This window comes from Crocuta crocuta, unplaced genomic scaffold (assembly GCF_008692635.1).
Source record: "Crocuta crocuta isolate KB4526 unplaced genomic scaffold, BGI_CrCroc_1.0 scaffold443, whole genome shotgun sequence".
Lineage (NCBI taxonomy): Eukaryota > Metazoa > Chordata > Mammalia > Carnivora > Hyaenidae > Crocuta > Crocuta crocuta.
The window spans coordinates 596,251-609,866 of NW_027529446.1; the positions used below are offsets into that span (position 1 = coordinate 596,251).

Here is a 13,616-nt window from a genome sequence, read left to right on the forward strand (position 1 = left end):
CGGCCCGCTGGTAATGCCCGTCCCGAAGAAGACTTGGTTTGGCCGCAGCTGTGTTTGTCCGAGGGTCTAAAGTCCCTGGAGGATGACCTAGCACTTGGAAGCCCCACCGGCCTCCTGAGGGCCCCTGTGGACGCGCCGGCCCGACCCGGAGCTGCGAGGCGGGCAGGCACCCAGACTTGCGACCCTCCGCACCCGCGGGTGCCGGGGTTCTGGGCCAGGCGCGCCTCTTGAACTCACGACTAGTACAATCGTTTCTTTTCGAAGAAGGGGTTTCCTTTTTTTTTTTCTTTGCGTTTTTGTTGTATTTTGGTTTTTTGGGGTTTTTTGTTTTTTTTTTTCCTTGGAGAAGGGAACTTTCGAGGGACAAAAGGAAGAACCGCTCATCGGGGGGAGTAGATAAGGAAGATAAGGGACGCCCGCCAGAGCGCAGGATGGATGTGGCCGACCCGCAGCAGCTGGGCATGTTTACGGAGGGGGAGCTGATGTCCGTGGGGATGGACACGTTCATCCACCGCATCGACTCCACGGAGGTCATCTACCAGCCACGTCGCAAGCGGGCCAAGCTCATCGGCAAGTACTTGATGGGGGACCTGCTGGGGGAGGGGTCCTACGGCAAGGTGAAGGAGGTGCTGGACTCAGAGACGCTATGCAGGAGAGCCGTCAAAATCCTCAAGAAGAAGAAGTTGCGAAGGATCCCCAATGGGGAGGCCAACGTCAAGAAGTAAGTGTGGGCTTCCTGGGTCAGCGAGCGGCCAGCCAGCAAGGTTGGTCATCTTCCATCCTTCCCTTTCTTCTTTCCTTCCCCCCCCCTTCCTTCCCTTCCCCGTTTCCTTCAAACGCCGAGGTGGCCAGCAGGCTCCCGTGTCCTCCTTGCCAGGGAGAGTGTCGCTGGAAACCTGCCTCATTGCTCTCACGAAGTCAGGCCGTCTTGTTGCAGCCGGGTGTCCCGTTTCTTCGGATGCGGTGGCAAAGCCTTTTTTGGAGGGGGGCGCGGCCCCCCCCTTCCCAGCTGTCCAAAGAATTTAGGTGCCCAGTGGAACCAGCCAATGTTTATTTGGCCCTGAGAATCTGTGTTCCTGAACGGCTCTGGCCGCCACCAGCAGGTTTTCTGCGCAGCGTGCAGCTGTTACTAGGGCCAGGCAAAGCGCGACTTGTTTATCCTGTTGGAGGGGAGCCCTGCGGTGGCCAAAAATAATTGTTTGCACTGGCTTATCGGTCAGCAGGGGGTAACTTAGCCCTTTCTTGCTCAGTTGGGATGTGACCCTGGACACATCCGTGACTGCAGGCCCAGGTGACTCCCTGGGAGAGGAATCAATCAGCTCGTGTCCTGGCAAACTTTTTACTCAGACTTTCCTGGGCGCCCGTCAGCACCTGGGCCTTGCAGAGGTCTCCAGTCTGCAGGCAGGAGGGTCCCCGCAGATGGTGGGGGCCGTGTCTCCATCCCTCTTGCTGGATCAGGAGGGCGTGCCCGTCCTTTCCGCTGCCACCCACTGGGACTCCACCCTGCCTGGGCACTGCTCCTCCCAGCCTCCAGTTTCCAAGAAGGGGGTTATCTAGTGGGCCAGGTGGCAGGACTGACCGAGGACCTTGGACGTCAGGGTGTCGGCCCTCCCCCCAGGCCCGTCCTATAAAGTGCTGCTCCCCTACCCGATTCACCTCCCCTTTCCTGGCCCCGCCTGCTCCCACCCAGAAGCTGAGCTGGGTTCATTCGCTCTGGCCGGCCCAGGTCTGGGGATGGTGAAATTGTGGATGGGCTGGAGAATGGAGACTGGACAGGCTCCCGTGTCGGTGTCCCTGCTCGTCGGTTTGCGGCGTGGTCCAGGGGCAGGGCGGGCCGCACTTGCATGAGGCCTTGTTCCCGTCTTCATGCCCCGGCCTGGGATGGCCGGGTGCTCTAGGGCCCGTCGATCAGTTCTCTGCGCCCGTCTCTTACCTGTGACATAGTGTTGGATGAGGGCCACCTGCGGGCTGGGGGAGACTGAGGCGGGGGGCTGACCGGCACCCTCGTGAGGTCCAAGCGACCCCTCAACCCAGAGTCAGAAATCCCACTCAGCTGCCGCCTTCTAGGGCACGTTTTCTCGTCAAGATAGAAGCACCCGGGATTGTACGGTGTCAGGCTGCGCTCTCCTGTGGGGTGTGCTCTCTCCTGCTGCTTGGACCCTGCCCCCGGCACAGCCCCTCTCCCGACGGACGTCCAGGGTCCATCTTTGTCCTGCTGCCTCCTCCTCTCGTCCCCTGGCATGTCTCAGGGCGCGTGGCTGAGCTCCTGGTTGGAGGTGGCACGGGCCTGCGGAGGAGCTCTGCGGCTGGCCACTGGGCTCCATGCTGCTGTGGCCCCAGGCTCCTGGGAGCAGCGCCCTGAGGTTCCCATGGTCTCACTCAGGGGCCTGGGCTGGGTCCCGGCACCAGCTGATCTGCGGCAAGAGTCCCCCATGCCCATCCTGCTGAGTGTCCTGGGGCCCCCGGTGGGAGCAGAGTTTTGAGGCCCCAGGACTCTGGCCCCCTGCTGGGACTGTGGGCGAGTGCCTGCCCTGCTGAGGCACAGGATAGGTGTAGAGGCCAGATGCAGTGTGAGTCCTGACAAACGCACACACCCAAGGTCAAGTTAGAGGGCGTTTTACCGCCTCTGAGAGCTCCCTTGTACTTGTGGGAGACACGAACCAGAATTTGACTGGGGGGTGCTGAGCCCCGGCCTCCCAGTCTCCGTGCTCTTGACGGTCAGCCAGGGCCCCAAGCGCTTGTGGAGACACGTGGGTACGTGGTGTTGGGGCTGCAAGGGGCCTGGTCCCGAGGTGTCCGTCAGAAGAACCTGAGGGGAAACCAAGGCCAGGGAGGTGGAGTGGTTGGGGGTCCCCAGCTGGCTTGGCCCTTAGTGTAAGGGGTCCCAGTTGCAGGGCCCTGGGCCAGCCAGTGTCCATTTCAGCAGCTCGGGGCCTGGCTCTCAGGGGAAGGAAAGGGGTGTCCTTGCAGGGGGAGGTCTGTGCTCCTTGGCCGGCCTTGCTGCCAGCCGGCTGCGGGGGAAAAAAGGCTCCTTTGTCTTCGAGAGGCTTAATAAACCCCAATAGCTTTTCTCCAAGTGAAGTGCCCGGAACTGTCCAGACAAGCCTCTGGAGTCCCAACTTGGATCAGAAGCTTTTTTTCTTAAAGAATGACGTCTGTGATGAAGGTGGGGGGGGGACAGCCCGGGATTTCCCTCCTGTCGTGTGGCTCCCTCCCAGGAAGACCGCCTGGGTCTGCACTGCTCCTCTCCCTTCTCGCTTGTAAAATCCAGCGTGTTCTTGTTACAGAGCGAGAAAGTTTCAGAAAGCATCAAGAAAAAAAAAGAGTCACTTGTGATCTCATTTTGCTGCATTTCCTTCAAGTCTTTTTTTGTGGTTTTTAAACCTGTCCAAGCACTTTTTATACACCTCCATTGTTTTTAGGGAAAAAAGTGGTATTGTTTTTCTAACAGGCAGTAGAATCACATAGATTGAGCCCATAAAAGCTGGGAAGAGGGTATTTGGTGGGGTCTCCCTCCCTCCCTCTCCAGGGACAGGTGAGGCGATCCGCTGGCGTGTGTCCTGCTAGTGGGGTTTTGTGCAGGTGTAGACAAGACTGCACATCCGTCCCGTTTTGGCATGGCTGTCTCCCGGGCCGCAAGCATCCGTGCTGGAGCAGTGGGCAGGCAGCCGCGGGCAGCAGGTGCACCACTGAACGGCTGTGCCCACGGTCACGACCGACACTGCAACTCCTTTTTCAGAGTTGGGTGCATCATACAATGTTCTTTGTGGGCTTTTTTTCCACCAGTTCTTTAGGAATGTAAAAGTCGCTTGCTGCTTACTGGCAGGTGAAGTCGGCATGTAAGGTCCGGGGCAGTCACTGGGGCGCCTGGGGGCTCAGTCGGTTAAGCGTCCGACTTCGGCTCAAGTCATGATCACACGGTTCGTGGGTTCGAGCCCCACGTCGGGCTCTGTGCTGACAGCTCACAGCCTGGAGCTGCTTCAGATTCTGTGTCTCCCTCTCTCTCTCTGACCCTTCCCTGCCCATGCTGTCTCTCTCTCTCTCTCAGAAATTAAAAAAAAAAAAGTCTGGGGCTGTCATTGTTGCCCCGCAGGCCGTGGTCCTTGGACCCCTCCCGGCTGCCGGGTCTCCATGTGGTCTTGTTGGGGCGGCCGGGCTCCACACCGGGTCCCACCCGCCTTGTGCTGGTGGCTCTGTTGATGAATTACCTTTTGCCACATGCCTTGATAAGCGCAAGGGTGCTTGAAGGGCACATCACCACATGTGGAGTTTTGGGGTCAAAGGTGCGTGTGTGCTTCTGATAAGCTGTGTCCATACTGCGGGTCCCCCAGCCTCCCCAGTCGGTCTGGTCCAGCCATATGCTCCATCCGCGAGTTTCGGCACCTGGCGCGGCAGTGGCTCCGTACGCGGGTGCCAGGCTCCGGGCTGGGGCTGCCTCGTGGTGATCGGCAGATAGTTGGATCTGGGTGGTGAATGGTTGGGATTGTAGTGTGTTAGGATCAGAGACCTGGACTTTGTCGGGTCCTGTTCTTGCCCCAGGCGGCCTTGACAGGGTGCCCCACCCGGTATCGGGAGCCCGGGCTGGCTGGGTGCCAGAGGTGGCAGCAGGAGGGCGTGGTCGTCTGCTGCAGCTCTCGGTGACCATCCTGGCACCCTCGTGGATGTCCACTCCTTCCCTGGCTCGGGCTCATTGCGAAGTGTGCGAGCTCGGGGCTGTAGGTAGGGAGCTAGGCCTCGGAGCACACGGGACGCTGGCGGAGCCGCCCCTTATTCCAGATCTGCCATGTGGCTGAACTGCAGTTTATTCTTTTAAAGACTTTATCGATACGGAACTCACATACCGCATTTATGGTGATAACGTGATTCGGTGGCATTTAGTACTTACACGGATTATGAACTCTCAACGCTGCACAACTGGGGAAGGTTCCATCTCTCCAAAAGCAACCCCATCCCCATCAGCCGTCACCTCCACCCCTTCCCCCGCCCCTCCTGTGAGCCCCTTCCTGTCCGCGGATGGGCCTGTTCTGCACGTTTCACACACGTGGACTCACACCCCGCGTGGCTTCTCGTGTCTGGTTCCCTCCCTGAGCGTCGTGTGTTCGGGGTCCGTCCGCAGGGCGGCGGGGGTGGGCGCCTCACCGCTGAGGGGCGTGCGTGTGTGCGGTGGATGCACCTGAGGGACGTGCGTGGTGGACACTGTCATCTGTGGGCGTGCACTTGCACGGATCCACCACGTCGTGTTTACCTGCCAGTGGGGTCTTCAGGACGTACCCACTTGATGCCTCCTGTGAGTCGTGCTGTTGTGGGCGCGTGTGCACTGTTCTCTGCGCAACCTCCCTTGTTTTAGTCTCCCTTCTGGGACACCGTTCAGAAGCATCAGCAGAGGGGCTGAGGTGACAGGATTTTGCTCGGTGTCCCTCTGCCAGCTCTGCCATGGCCTCTAGTCTGCCTCTCGGGAGCCCGGTGGCCCCTTCCTTGTCTGAAAGGGAGTGACATGCAGGTCGCTCCTCGGCTGGTGCGGCCTCGCTCTGGGCCTCGTGGAGCCGGTGCTTCTCAGGGCAGCAGGCCGGTGTCTGTCGCTGTTTGTTTTGTTTTGGGCCGACCTGACCGTGAAGGCAGCAACTTCTCTGTAAGCTTGGATGACTTTATGACCGTCATTCAGCTTTCCCTCTAGTTAATCAACAGGTCGGCTAAGCGTCCACTTTGGTTGGGGAGCAACCCTGGGCAGGTCCCAGGCAGCAGCCAGGGGTGGAGGTTGTGACCACAGGCACTGAGCTTGTTGGGGGGGTGGCGGGCCGGAAGGCACCACTTCCTCTGCCTCCACTTCCTGCTCCGGGCTGAGCGCCTCGCCTTTCCTTTCTCATTACACATTGTTTTTCCTTGTGTTTGGACCCAAAATGTAACCCGTAGGGGACACTGAAAGTACAGAGGTGATCCCTGAGCAGAGGGCTCGATGTGCCCTCCTGCACTCGCCCGAAGCTCTGGCCTGCGGTGTGCGGGCAGCTGCCCCCCCCTGCTGGGGTCTGACATTGTGTCCGTCCTTTCCTGGTAGAGATAAGGCAACTCGAGTGCTCGCTCATGGTGCTCTGATCACAGTGAACCAAATAAACAAGTGGACCGCCCATCACACCCACGGTGGGGCCTCCTGGTTACGTCAGAGCGTGGACTTTTTTTTTTTTTTTTAAGAACAAACTTTTCGTATTTCGGAGGACTGTTGAGCTGTTTCACTGCAGAGGCAAGGGTGCTGTCCTGTGGTTTGGATTCGGGTTTGTGCTGTTATCGTCTCGCAAAGGATGGATGTGGGGGGTGGAGGGGGAGGCATGGAGGAGGACGCAGGGCTGTGGGCTTGCCTTCCTCGTGCTGAGGACCCGGGTGGGCTTTCTCGGGGCCCCGTGACTGGCAGCGTGGGGTCAGCACTGTGGTCCCAGGCTCCGCCCACCGGCGTCTGCATGGAGCTCGCCAGACCCTGTGGTCCTGCTCCCCCTCGGCCCCACAGGTGCCACCATTCAGCTGGAGGAAAGAGAGCCCCCCTGGTCTCCATGCGTGCATTTTATCTTTATTTTATTTCTAGATTTTTAAGTAGGCTCCACACCCGATGTGGGGCTCGAACTCACAACCCTGAGATCCAGGGTCACACGCTCCACCGACTGATCCAGCCAGGCGCCCCGTTAACACATGCATTTTAGTTGTGTTGCAGGTACCTGAAGTGATCTCTTTGGGTGAAGAGGGGCCTGAGCAAGTTGCCAGGGCCGGGAGGGTGGCACAGACGGGTCGAGGAGGCACTGGACTCCCCAGGCTGCAGTCCGTTGACCGGAGCTGCCCCGACGTGGGGCACAATGGCGTTCCGGTGCCGTGGGCTGTGCTGCCTGTTCCCGGTCCTGGGCGCGGTCCCAGGAAGCTGGAGCTTGGAGGAGTCGGAGTCTGTCTCTGTGGCTGACCCCGTCGGTCCCCACTGGGCGTGCAGGGCTTGCTAGCTTAGCTCCCCGCCTGCACATGCGCCCTTCTCCTCTGGGGCTGTCTCACTCCTACACCTTTGCTGAATCCACCTGGGCTGTCGACCCCTTGATAGGCATCCAGGCAGCACCTGGCCGTGACTCCAGAGGCTGCTGGGGGGGGGGTGGGGCTGATGGTCAGCCACCCCCCATAAATGGGTGTTTGCGGCCACCCTGTGCCTGTTGGGTACAAATGGAGGGTGATGGGCCAGTAGGTGGAGAGTCCCACGGGGAGCAGGGCTGGGGCAGGCAGGGCAGTGGCATGGTTGGGGGGCGGGAAGGGGCATGGGAGGAAGATGGGGCCTGAGTTCCAGGACGTCCTGTGCTTGTCTGGAGGGGCTCAGAGCGGGACTGGGGGTGGCCTGAGGGTCTGTTCCCACCCATCACGGACCTTGATCCTTTACAGCAGGGGACCATCGTTCATCCCTCACCGACACCACCTGGCCTCCAGAGGACAGTGGGCCATGTTTGGGGACGTCTGTGGCTGTCAGGGGTTGGGGGCGTGGGGATGCTACGGAACTAGTGTCCAGGACTTCCCCACCGAGAGTGACCTGCCCAGAATGTCAGCAGTGCCGATGGGGAAAACAAGGGTAGAAATCTCACTGTGCCTGGAACCCTCTGCTAGGGGGCTGGGGAGTGGGAACGGGCTTTGGTTGGTGAGTTTGTGGGAGAAGTGACGGCAGACCTGTGCTTTGTTCTGTGCGTTGATGGCCTCTGGGTCTGGGGTCTCTGGTCTGGGGTGCGGGGCTGTGCGCACACACTGTGTCCAGGGCCCTGGGTGGTTCCAGGCATTGCACCGCAGAGGGCCTGCACTGGGGAGGGGGGTGTAAGGGACATGGAGTGCTGGTTGCCGGAGGAGGCCCCCTGGAGGAGGCGGCCGGGCCTGAGTCTGTGGGGAGGATGGGCTCTCTCGGCCATGCTGGAGCTTCTGCTGAGGACTTCCCGCAAACCTTCACCGAAGTACTACTCCCCACCCTACAGTTTGGTGGCATTTAATGTATTCGTGGGGATGTGTAACTGACTCNCCCCGCGTGGCCTCTCGTGTCTGGTTCCCTCCCTGAGCGTCGTGTGTTCAGGGTCCGTCCGCCTCCTGCCTGTGGCCGAGGGATGTGCGCATGCGCGGTGGACACGGTTGTCTGTGTACATGCGCAGTGGACACGTTAATTTGTGCGCGTGCACGGTGGATGCACTTGCATGAGGTGCGTGTGCGTGGGGGACAACATTGTCCGTGTCTGTTCGACCTTCGGTGGACACTGGGGTTGTTCCAGCTTGGAGGTTTCCAGGCTTCTGTGTGGACGTGTTTTCGGCTCGCACGGGTACAGTCGGTTCAGCTGTCGACCTGCAGCTTCCTGAGGGGCCGCCGGCCGTTCGCCCTACAGCTGCCGGCTATGAGCCCCCCCGCCCCCCGGCCCTGTTCAGATCCTGGGGAGACGAGGTGGCCGAAGGCCATCAGCAGAGCGCCAGCGCTGGGCACGGGCTGGGGGGCGTGCATGGGGCCGGGTGGGCCATGGCGTGCGCTCTGGATGGGCCCGGCCCGGACGGGAGCAGCGGAGGTCTCTTGGGCTCTCTGTCCTTCCGTGGGGCTGCGGGGCGCCAGGGAGAGCAGGGGGTGCCCGTGGTCACGGTCCAGCTGTGGCACCCTCCCGGGGCTTCGTCCCCACGGACAGGCACAGAAGGGATGCAGGGGGAACGGGCATAGCCTGGCCCTGCTGTGTTAACCAAGCCCCCGGTCCTGCACAGGGTGGGTGCGCTCCGCAGGGCGCCCTGAGGGCAAGCTCTCTCTCTCCGGTGGTGTTCTGAGCAGGTGGTGTTCTGAGCTGGCGCGGCACCTACCGTTCTAGCTGGCGGGTCTGCTGACGCCTCTGCTTTGTACCCGCAGGGAAATCCAGCTTCTCAGGAGATTACGGCACAGAAACGTCATCCAGCTGGTGGACGTGTTGTACAACGAAGAGAAGCAGAAAATATATCCTTTTGGCAGCCGGGCTGCTCTGCGAGCGCTGGGTCAGGGCCGTGGGCAGGGTGGTGGGGGGTGGATTAGTAGGATTTGGGGCGGTGTCTTCAGACCCTGATCCAGAACCTGGTCCTTGGTGACTCCAGAAGGTGGGCTGGCACACCCAGGAGCTGCTGCGGCAGCACCAGCCCTGGGCGGCCTTGTCTGGCCAGTGCCACCTGCCAGGTTCCCAAAGTGTCTTCGGACCTTTGCTTGTGTGGATGCTGGGCCTTCTCTGTGTCCTGTGCCCCAGGGTGGGAGTGCTGGATTTAGGTGACCCTGCGTTTTGGGGGTCATAGGCCTCACTCCTAAGTTCAGGGGCCTCATGGAGGGTGCTCTCCTTGCCTCTGGCATTCAGGCTGCACCTTGCCCTTCCTGGCTGCTCTGTTTGGGGTCGAAGGTGGGGTGGGGAGTGTCATTGTGCAGGAGCGCTCCACTGGGAGTGTCCGTGGCTCTGCCCTTTTCTCTCTGGAGATGGGCCTGTGTCTTCAGGGTGGTGTGGCCCCCACAGGCTCCAACTCTAGGGGCAGCTTGTGGGGGCCCCAGGGTAGCCGAGGGCTGATGTCTTTCCACATAGGCGCCTATCACTGACTTGCTGGGCACAGAGTGACAGGCTTTCCAGCGTCTCCAGCATGGTGCTCTCAGGGCCATCTCTGGTGGAGACGTGGCCGGAGGCCTTGACCTCTCCTGCTGGCCTGAGACACAGCCGCCTCCAGCCTGGCCTGGCTACCCCCAGGCTTCCCTCCCCTTCGCCCCACCTGCCCCTCCTCCTGCCCTGCAGCCTTTGTCTCCTCACCTCCTGCAGGGCCAGGGGTGAGGCAGGAGCCCCTCAGGGTGTCGAGAGCTTCTTGTGGGCCCAGGGGACTGAGCCCAGACAGCCCACCCACGTTGACCCCGGGAAGGTCAGCGGAGGGGCAGTGACGGCCCACAGGCTGCATGGTGTCTCTGGGCTTCCCTGTGGTCTGGGGGGCACGCCTGCGTGTCTTTGTAACGCAGTCAGCAGATGCCGTTGGGGTTTTCTACCCCAAATGCTCCCCATGAGCATCTGCCTGTCCGTCCCCGGGGGTGCTCACCTGGGCTGGGGGGTCTCTGCCGGCGCCCAGATTCCTTAGCCCCGCACGTATATGGTGATGGAGTACTGCGTGTGCGGCATGCAGGAGATGCTGGACAGCGTGCCTGAGAGGCGGCTCCCCGTGTGCCAGGCCCACGGGTGAGTGCTTGCTGCTGGCCCGTGCTTCCCCCTCCCTCCTGCGGGCGCAGCCACACCGGCCCCAGGGTTTGGAGGGCCTAGGCCCGTGTTCAGACGAGGTTTTCTGGTCGTCAGTGAAACGGATGCTCCTGTGTGTTTTAAAGCTCAGCTTCAGGGGCCTGGTTTGCAGCCCCCTGGCTATGGGCAGCGGCTTCTCCGTGTATCTGCCTGCCCTGACATGCTCCCCGCCTCAGACTTTGGGACCTCCTGGTCCTTGAAAAGCCCCTGACAATGACCCGCCCTGCCCCAGGTCAGCTGGCCCTCCGGGGGGGGGGGGGGGGAGGCACTGCTCAGCCCCCTGCTGATGCCTGCAGCATGAGGGGAAGGGGAGCTGGCAGAGTGAGCCTGGGTCCTTGGCCCCAAGGGCTCCTCCAGGGAGGCTATGCAGTCATATCCAGGCAGAGTGATTGTGGGGACGCAGCACAGCCCTTGGGCTGATGGGGAGCATACAGAAGGGCTGCCTGGGGTGGGGCGGCAGCTGGCGGCCGGGGAGCCCTCCTTTGCCTTTCCCAGGAGGGACCAGGAAGGGCTCAGATTGGCCAGTGTCCCTCTGGTTCCCTGCTAGGCCACCTGCCATGTCATCGCTCTGTTGGTGCAGCCCCAGTGATGCCCAAACTGTAGCCTGCTGTCTTGAGTCCTGCAGCCGAGGGGGACCCGAGGGGCAGGATCACAGCTCTTGGTGGGGTGGGCAGGTCATGGAGGTCGTGTCCCTCAGGTACTTCTGCCAGCTGGTGGACGGCCTGGAGTACCTGCACAGCCAGGGCATTGTGCACAAGGACATCAAGCCGGGCAACCTGCTGCTCACCACCGGCGGCATCCTCAAGATCTCTGACCTGGGCGTGGCTGAGGTAGGCGCGCCTCCTTGTGGTGTGGGTGGGGGTGCGCCCGCCAGGGCTGCTCCCTGAGGTCTGCCTGGCATTGCTCCAGGCCCTGCACCCCTTTGCCGAGGACGACACGTGCCGGACGAGCCAGGGCTCCCCAGCGTTCCAGCCCCCCGAGATCGCCAACGGCCTGGACACTTTCTCTGGCTTTAAGGTGGACATCTGGTCGGCTGGGGTCACTCTGTAAGTGCCCATGGGCCTCAGTCCCTTTGCTTCGCCCCCCGCCAGGGGCCCCTCCTTTGCCCACCAAGGACTCAGACCTGTTTGGGCTCCAGGCTTCTAGAACTGCTCCTCTTAGTGTGTCCCCCACACACACCGTCCCGGGCTGTGCTGGGTGGCCAGAGAGCCTGAGAAACTGGAGCCAAGATGAGGAGCCCCCTGTGGGTCGGAGCAGAGGGGACTGCTCCCCCGCCTTGTGGGGCCCTCAGGTCAGCCGTGTGGGGGCGCACACGGACCGGCCTTCCTCTCAGCTGTGAGGGCCCATGCTGGTGTGTCTGCACCGGCTCGCACCCCAGCCATAGCTGTTGTCTCGGAGCAAGTGTTTCTGTCCTGACTCTGCTGTCATTGTGGAGAAGCCTCAGACACGGCAGGTGGGAAGTGAGGCGGCTGCTGTGTCCCCCCCGCTCTACTCCTCCGTCCCTCAGGGCACCTCCCTGTGTGCTTCTGCGTCAGCAGCGTCTGGTGGGCTCCGCTGTTCTGTGGGAGCCCAGGCGCTGACAGCCTTGTGCCTGCCTCGTAGGACAGGCCCCAACTTTCCAAAACCTTCTCTCCTGTCTCTTAGCAGGGCCGCTGCCGGCTGGCATGTGTGTTTTGTTTCATTTTTATTTCTTAAGTATTCACTTATCTATATTTGAGAGAGTGAGAGCAGAGGGGCAGAGAGAAAGATAAAGAGCGAGTCCCAAGCAGGCCCCACGCTGTCAGTGCAAAGCCTGACGGAGGGCTCCATCCCCCGAACTGTGAGATCACGACCTGGGCCGAAATCGGCAGCGGGATGCTTAGCCAGCTGAGCCACCCAGGCGCCCCTGGGTTTTATTGAGAGAGAATTCATACGCTGTAAGATGCACTCTCTCAGGGTGCACGGTGTGGCGGTTTTCAGTGTTCTCAGCGTGGCTGCAGCCACCACCGGCACCTGATCCAGAGCATTCCTGCACTCATTGTGGGCCCCGCAGCTGAGGGGGGTTTGTCAGGCTCCTGTGCCAGGCTGGTCCCGGGCCGGGGCTGCAGGAGAAGCCCCCGCTGACCGGGCCTCTCTCCTTCCCCTCGGGGGCGAAGCTATAACATCACGACAGGCCTGTACCCATTCGAGGGGGACAACATCTACAAGTTGTTTGAGAACATCGGGAAGGGAGACTACACCATCCCGGGTGACTGCGGCCCCCCGCTCTCGGACTTGCTGAGAGGTGAGGCCCTCGGGACGGCACCTGGGGGGCTGGAGGCGTCGGGAAGGGGCTGCCAGCGGGTGGCGGGGGTCCTGGGGGGCTTCTACAGACCACTGGCCTCTGGAGAGCTGGGTCGTGTCTCTGCAGCCCCACGCCCCACGTGCCCAGCTTGTCTTCCACCACCCCCAAGGGATGGGCCGCTAGTAGAGAGTGGCTGCCAGGTTGACCTGTGAGGCCGAGGCCAGGAGGGCACAGCCGACTTCCTTGGGCCCCACGACCTGCTTGGGCCTTGGTGCCACCCTCTTCTGGGCCCCCAGCCCCGTTGCCGGTCTCTTCCTGCTGCGTGTCCCAGGCTGGGCAGCAGGGGGCGCTGTGCCCCCGCGGCAGCGGGCCTGGCCAGGGCGCGGCCCATCCTGAGGGGCTGGGGCAGCCACAGCAGGCATCCCGAGGTCCCAGGAAGCCTGTGTTTGGGCCCGGCGCGTGATGGGCTGGCACCCCCAGAGCACCATCCGCAGGTGTGAGTGGTGCCTAAGACTTGTCACCCAGATAGCGCCTTGGCGACCATTTCTGCCTGGTGTCCTCATGCTCTGGCACGTCACTGGCTTTACGCTTGGCTCAGGTTGAACGTTCAGTAGGATCTAGAGCTCCCGTGACTTCAGCTGAAGTGGTAGGTTCCCGTCACTCCGGATGTGCTCCGGAGCCAGAGTCCCTGGTAACCGAGGCAGGCTAGTGCTTACGTTCACGTTCAGGTGGCCTGAGGCGGGGCATGCTGGGCTCCAGCGGCTGCATTCCCAGTGCTGGGCAGCCTGTGCTGCCCCCCACTTTCTGCGGGGCCCTGTGCAGGCAGCCATCCCAGGACCTTTGAAGGCGGCTGAGCGTGCAGCCCGGCCCCGTTCCTGCAAGTGCTGCGGCCCAGCCCGCCTGCTGCTCAGACCTGGCTCTCCCCCCCCCCCCCCCCCCANCTCCTTGGAAGCCCTGGGGCACTCTGGGGGAGGGTTGTGACATCCACCCTCCCCGTCCTCCAGTGTGCCCAGAACACAGCCCTCTCCCCCTACTCCCCCCCCAGGCTGTCTTCCACCGAAGATCATTGTAGACACGAAGATCATTGTAGACACGGCTGAGATG

The 13,616-nt window shown here is 61.8% G+C and overlaps 1 protein-coding gene across 6 annotated transcripts in view; it reads left to right on the forward strand.

The window, feature by feature from the left end:
- The first annotated feature begins 6 nt into the window (after window positions 1-6).
- The window catches only part of STK11 (serine/threonine kinase 11), a 19,693-nt gene continuing 6,083 nt past the window's right edge, over window positions 7-13,616 (forward strand). For all 6 annotated transcript variants that reach the window (XR_013334254.1, XR_013334252.1, XR_013334253.1 and 3 more), the window contains exons 1-6: window positions 7-721; window positions 8,872-8,955; window positions 10,103-10,192; window positions 10,947-11,079; window positions 11,159-11,295; window positions 12,385-12,512. Coding sequence is in view for 3 of the 6 variants with exons in the window: in XM_077760643.1 (XP_077616769.1) it covers window positions 432-721; window positions 8,872-8,955; window positions 10,103-10,192; window positions 10,947-11,079; window positions 11,159-11,295; window positions 12,385-12,512 (862 nt within the window). In the remaining 3 variants the exon portion in view is untranslated. The remainder of the gene's footprint in view (window positions 722-8,871; window positions 8,956-10,102; window positions 10,193-10,946; window positions 11,080-11,158; window positions 11,296-12,384; window positions 12,513-13,616) is intronic.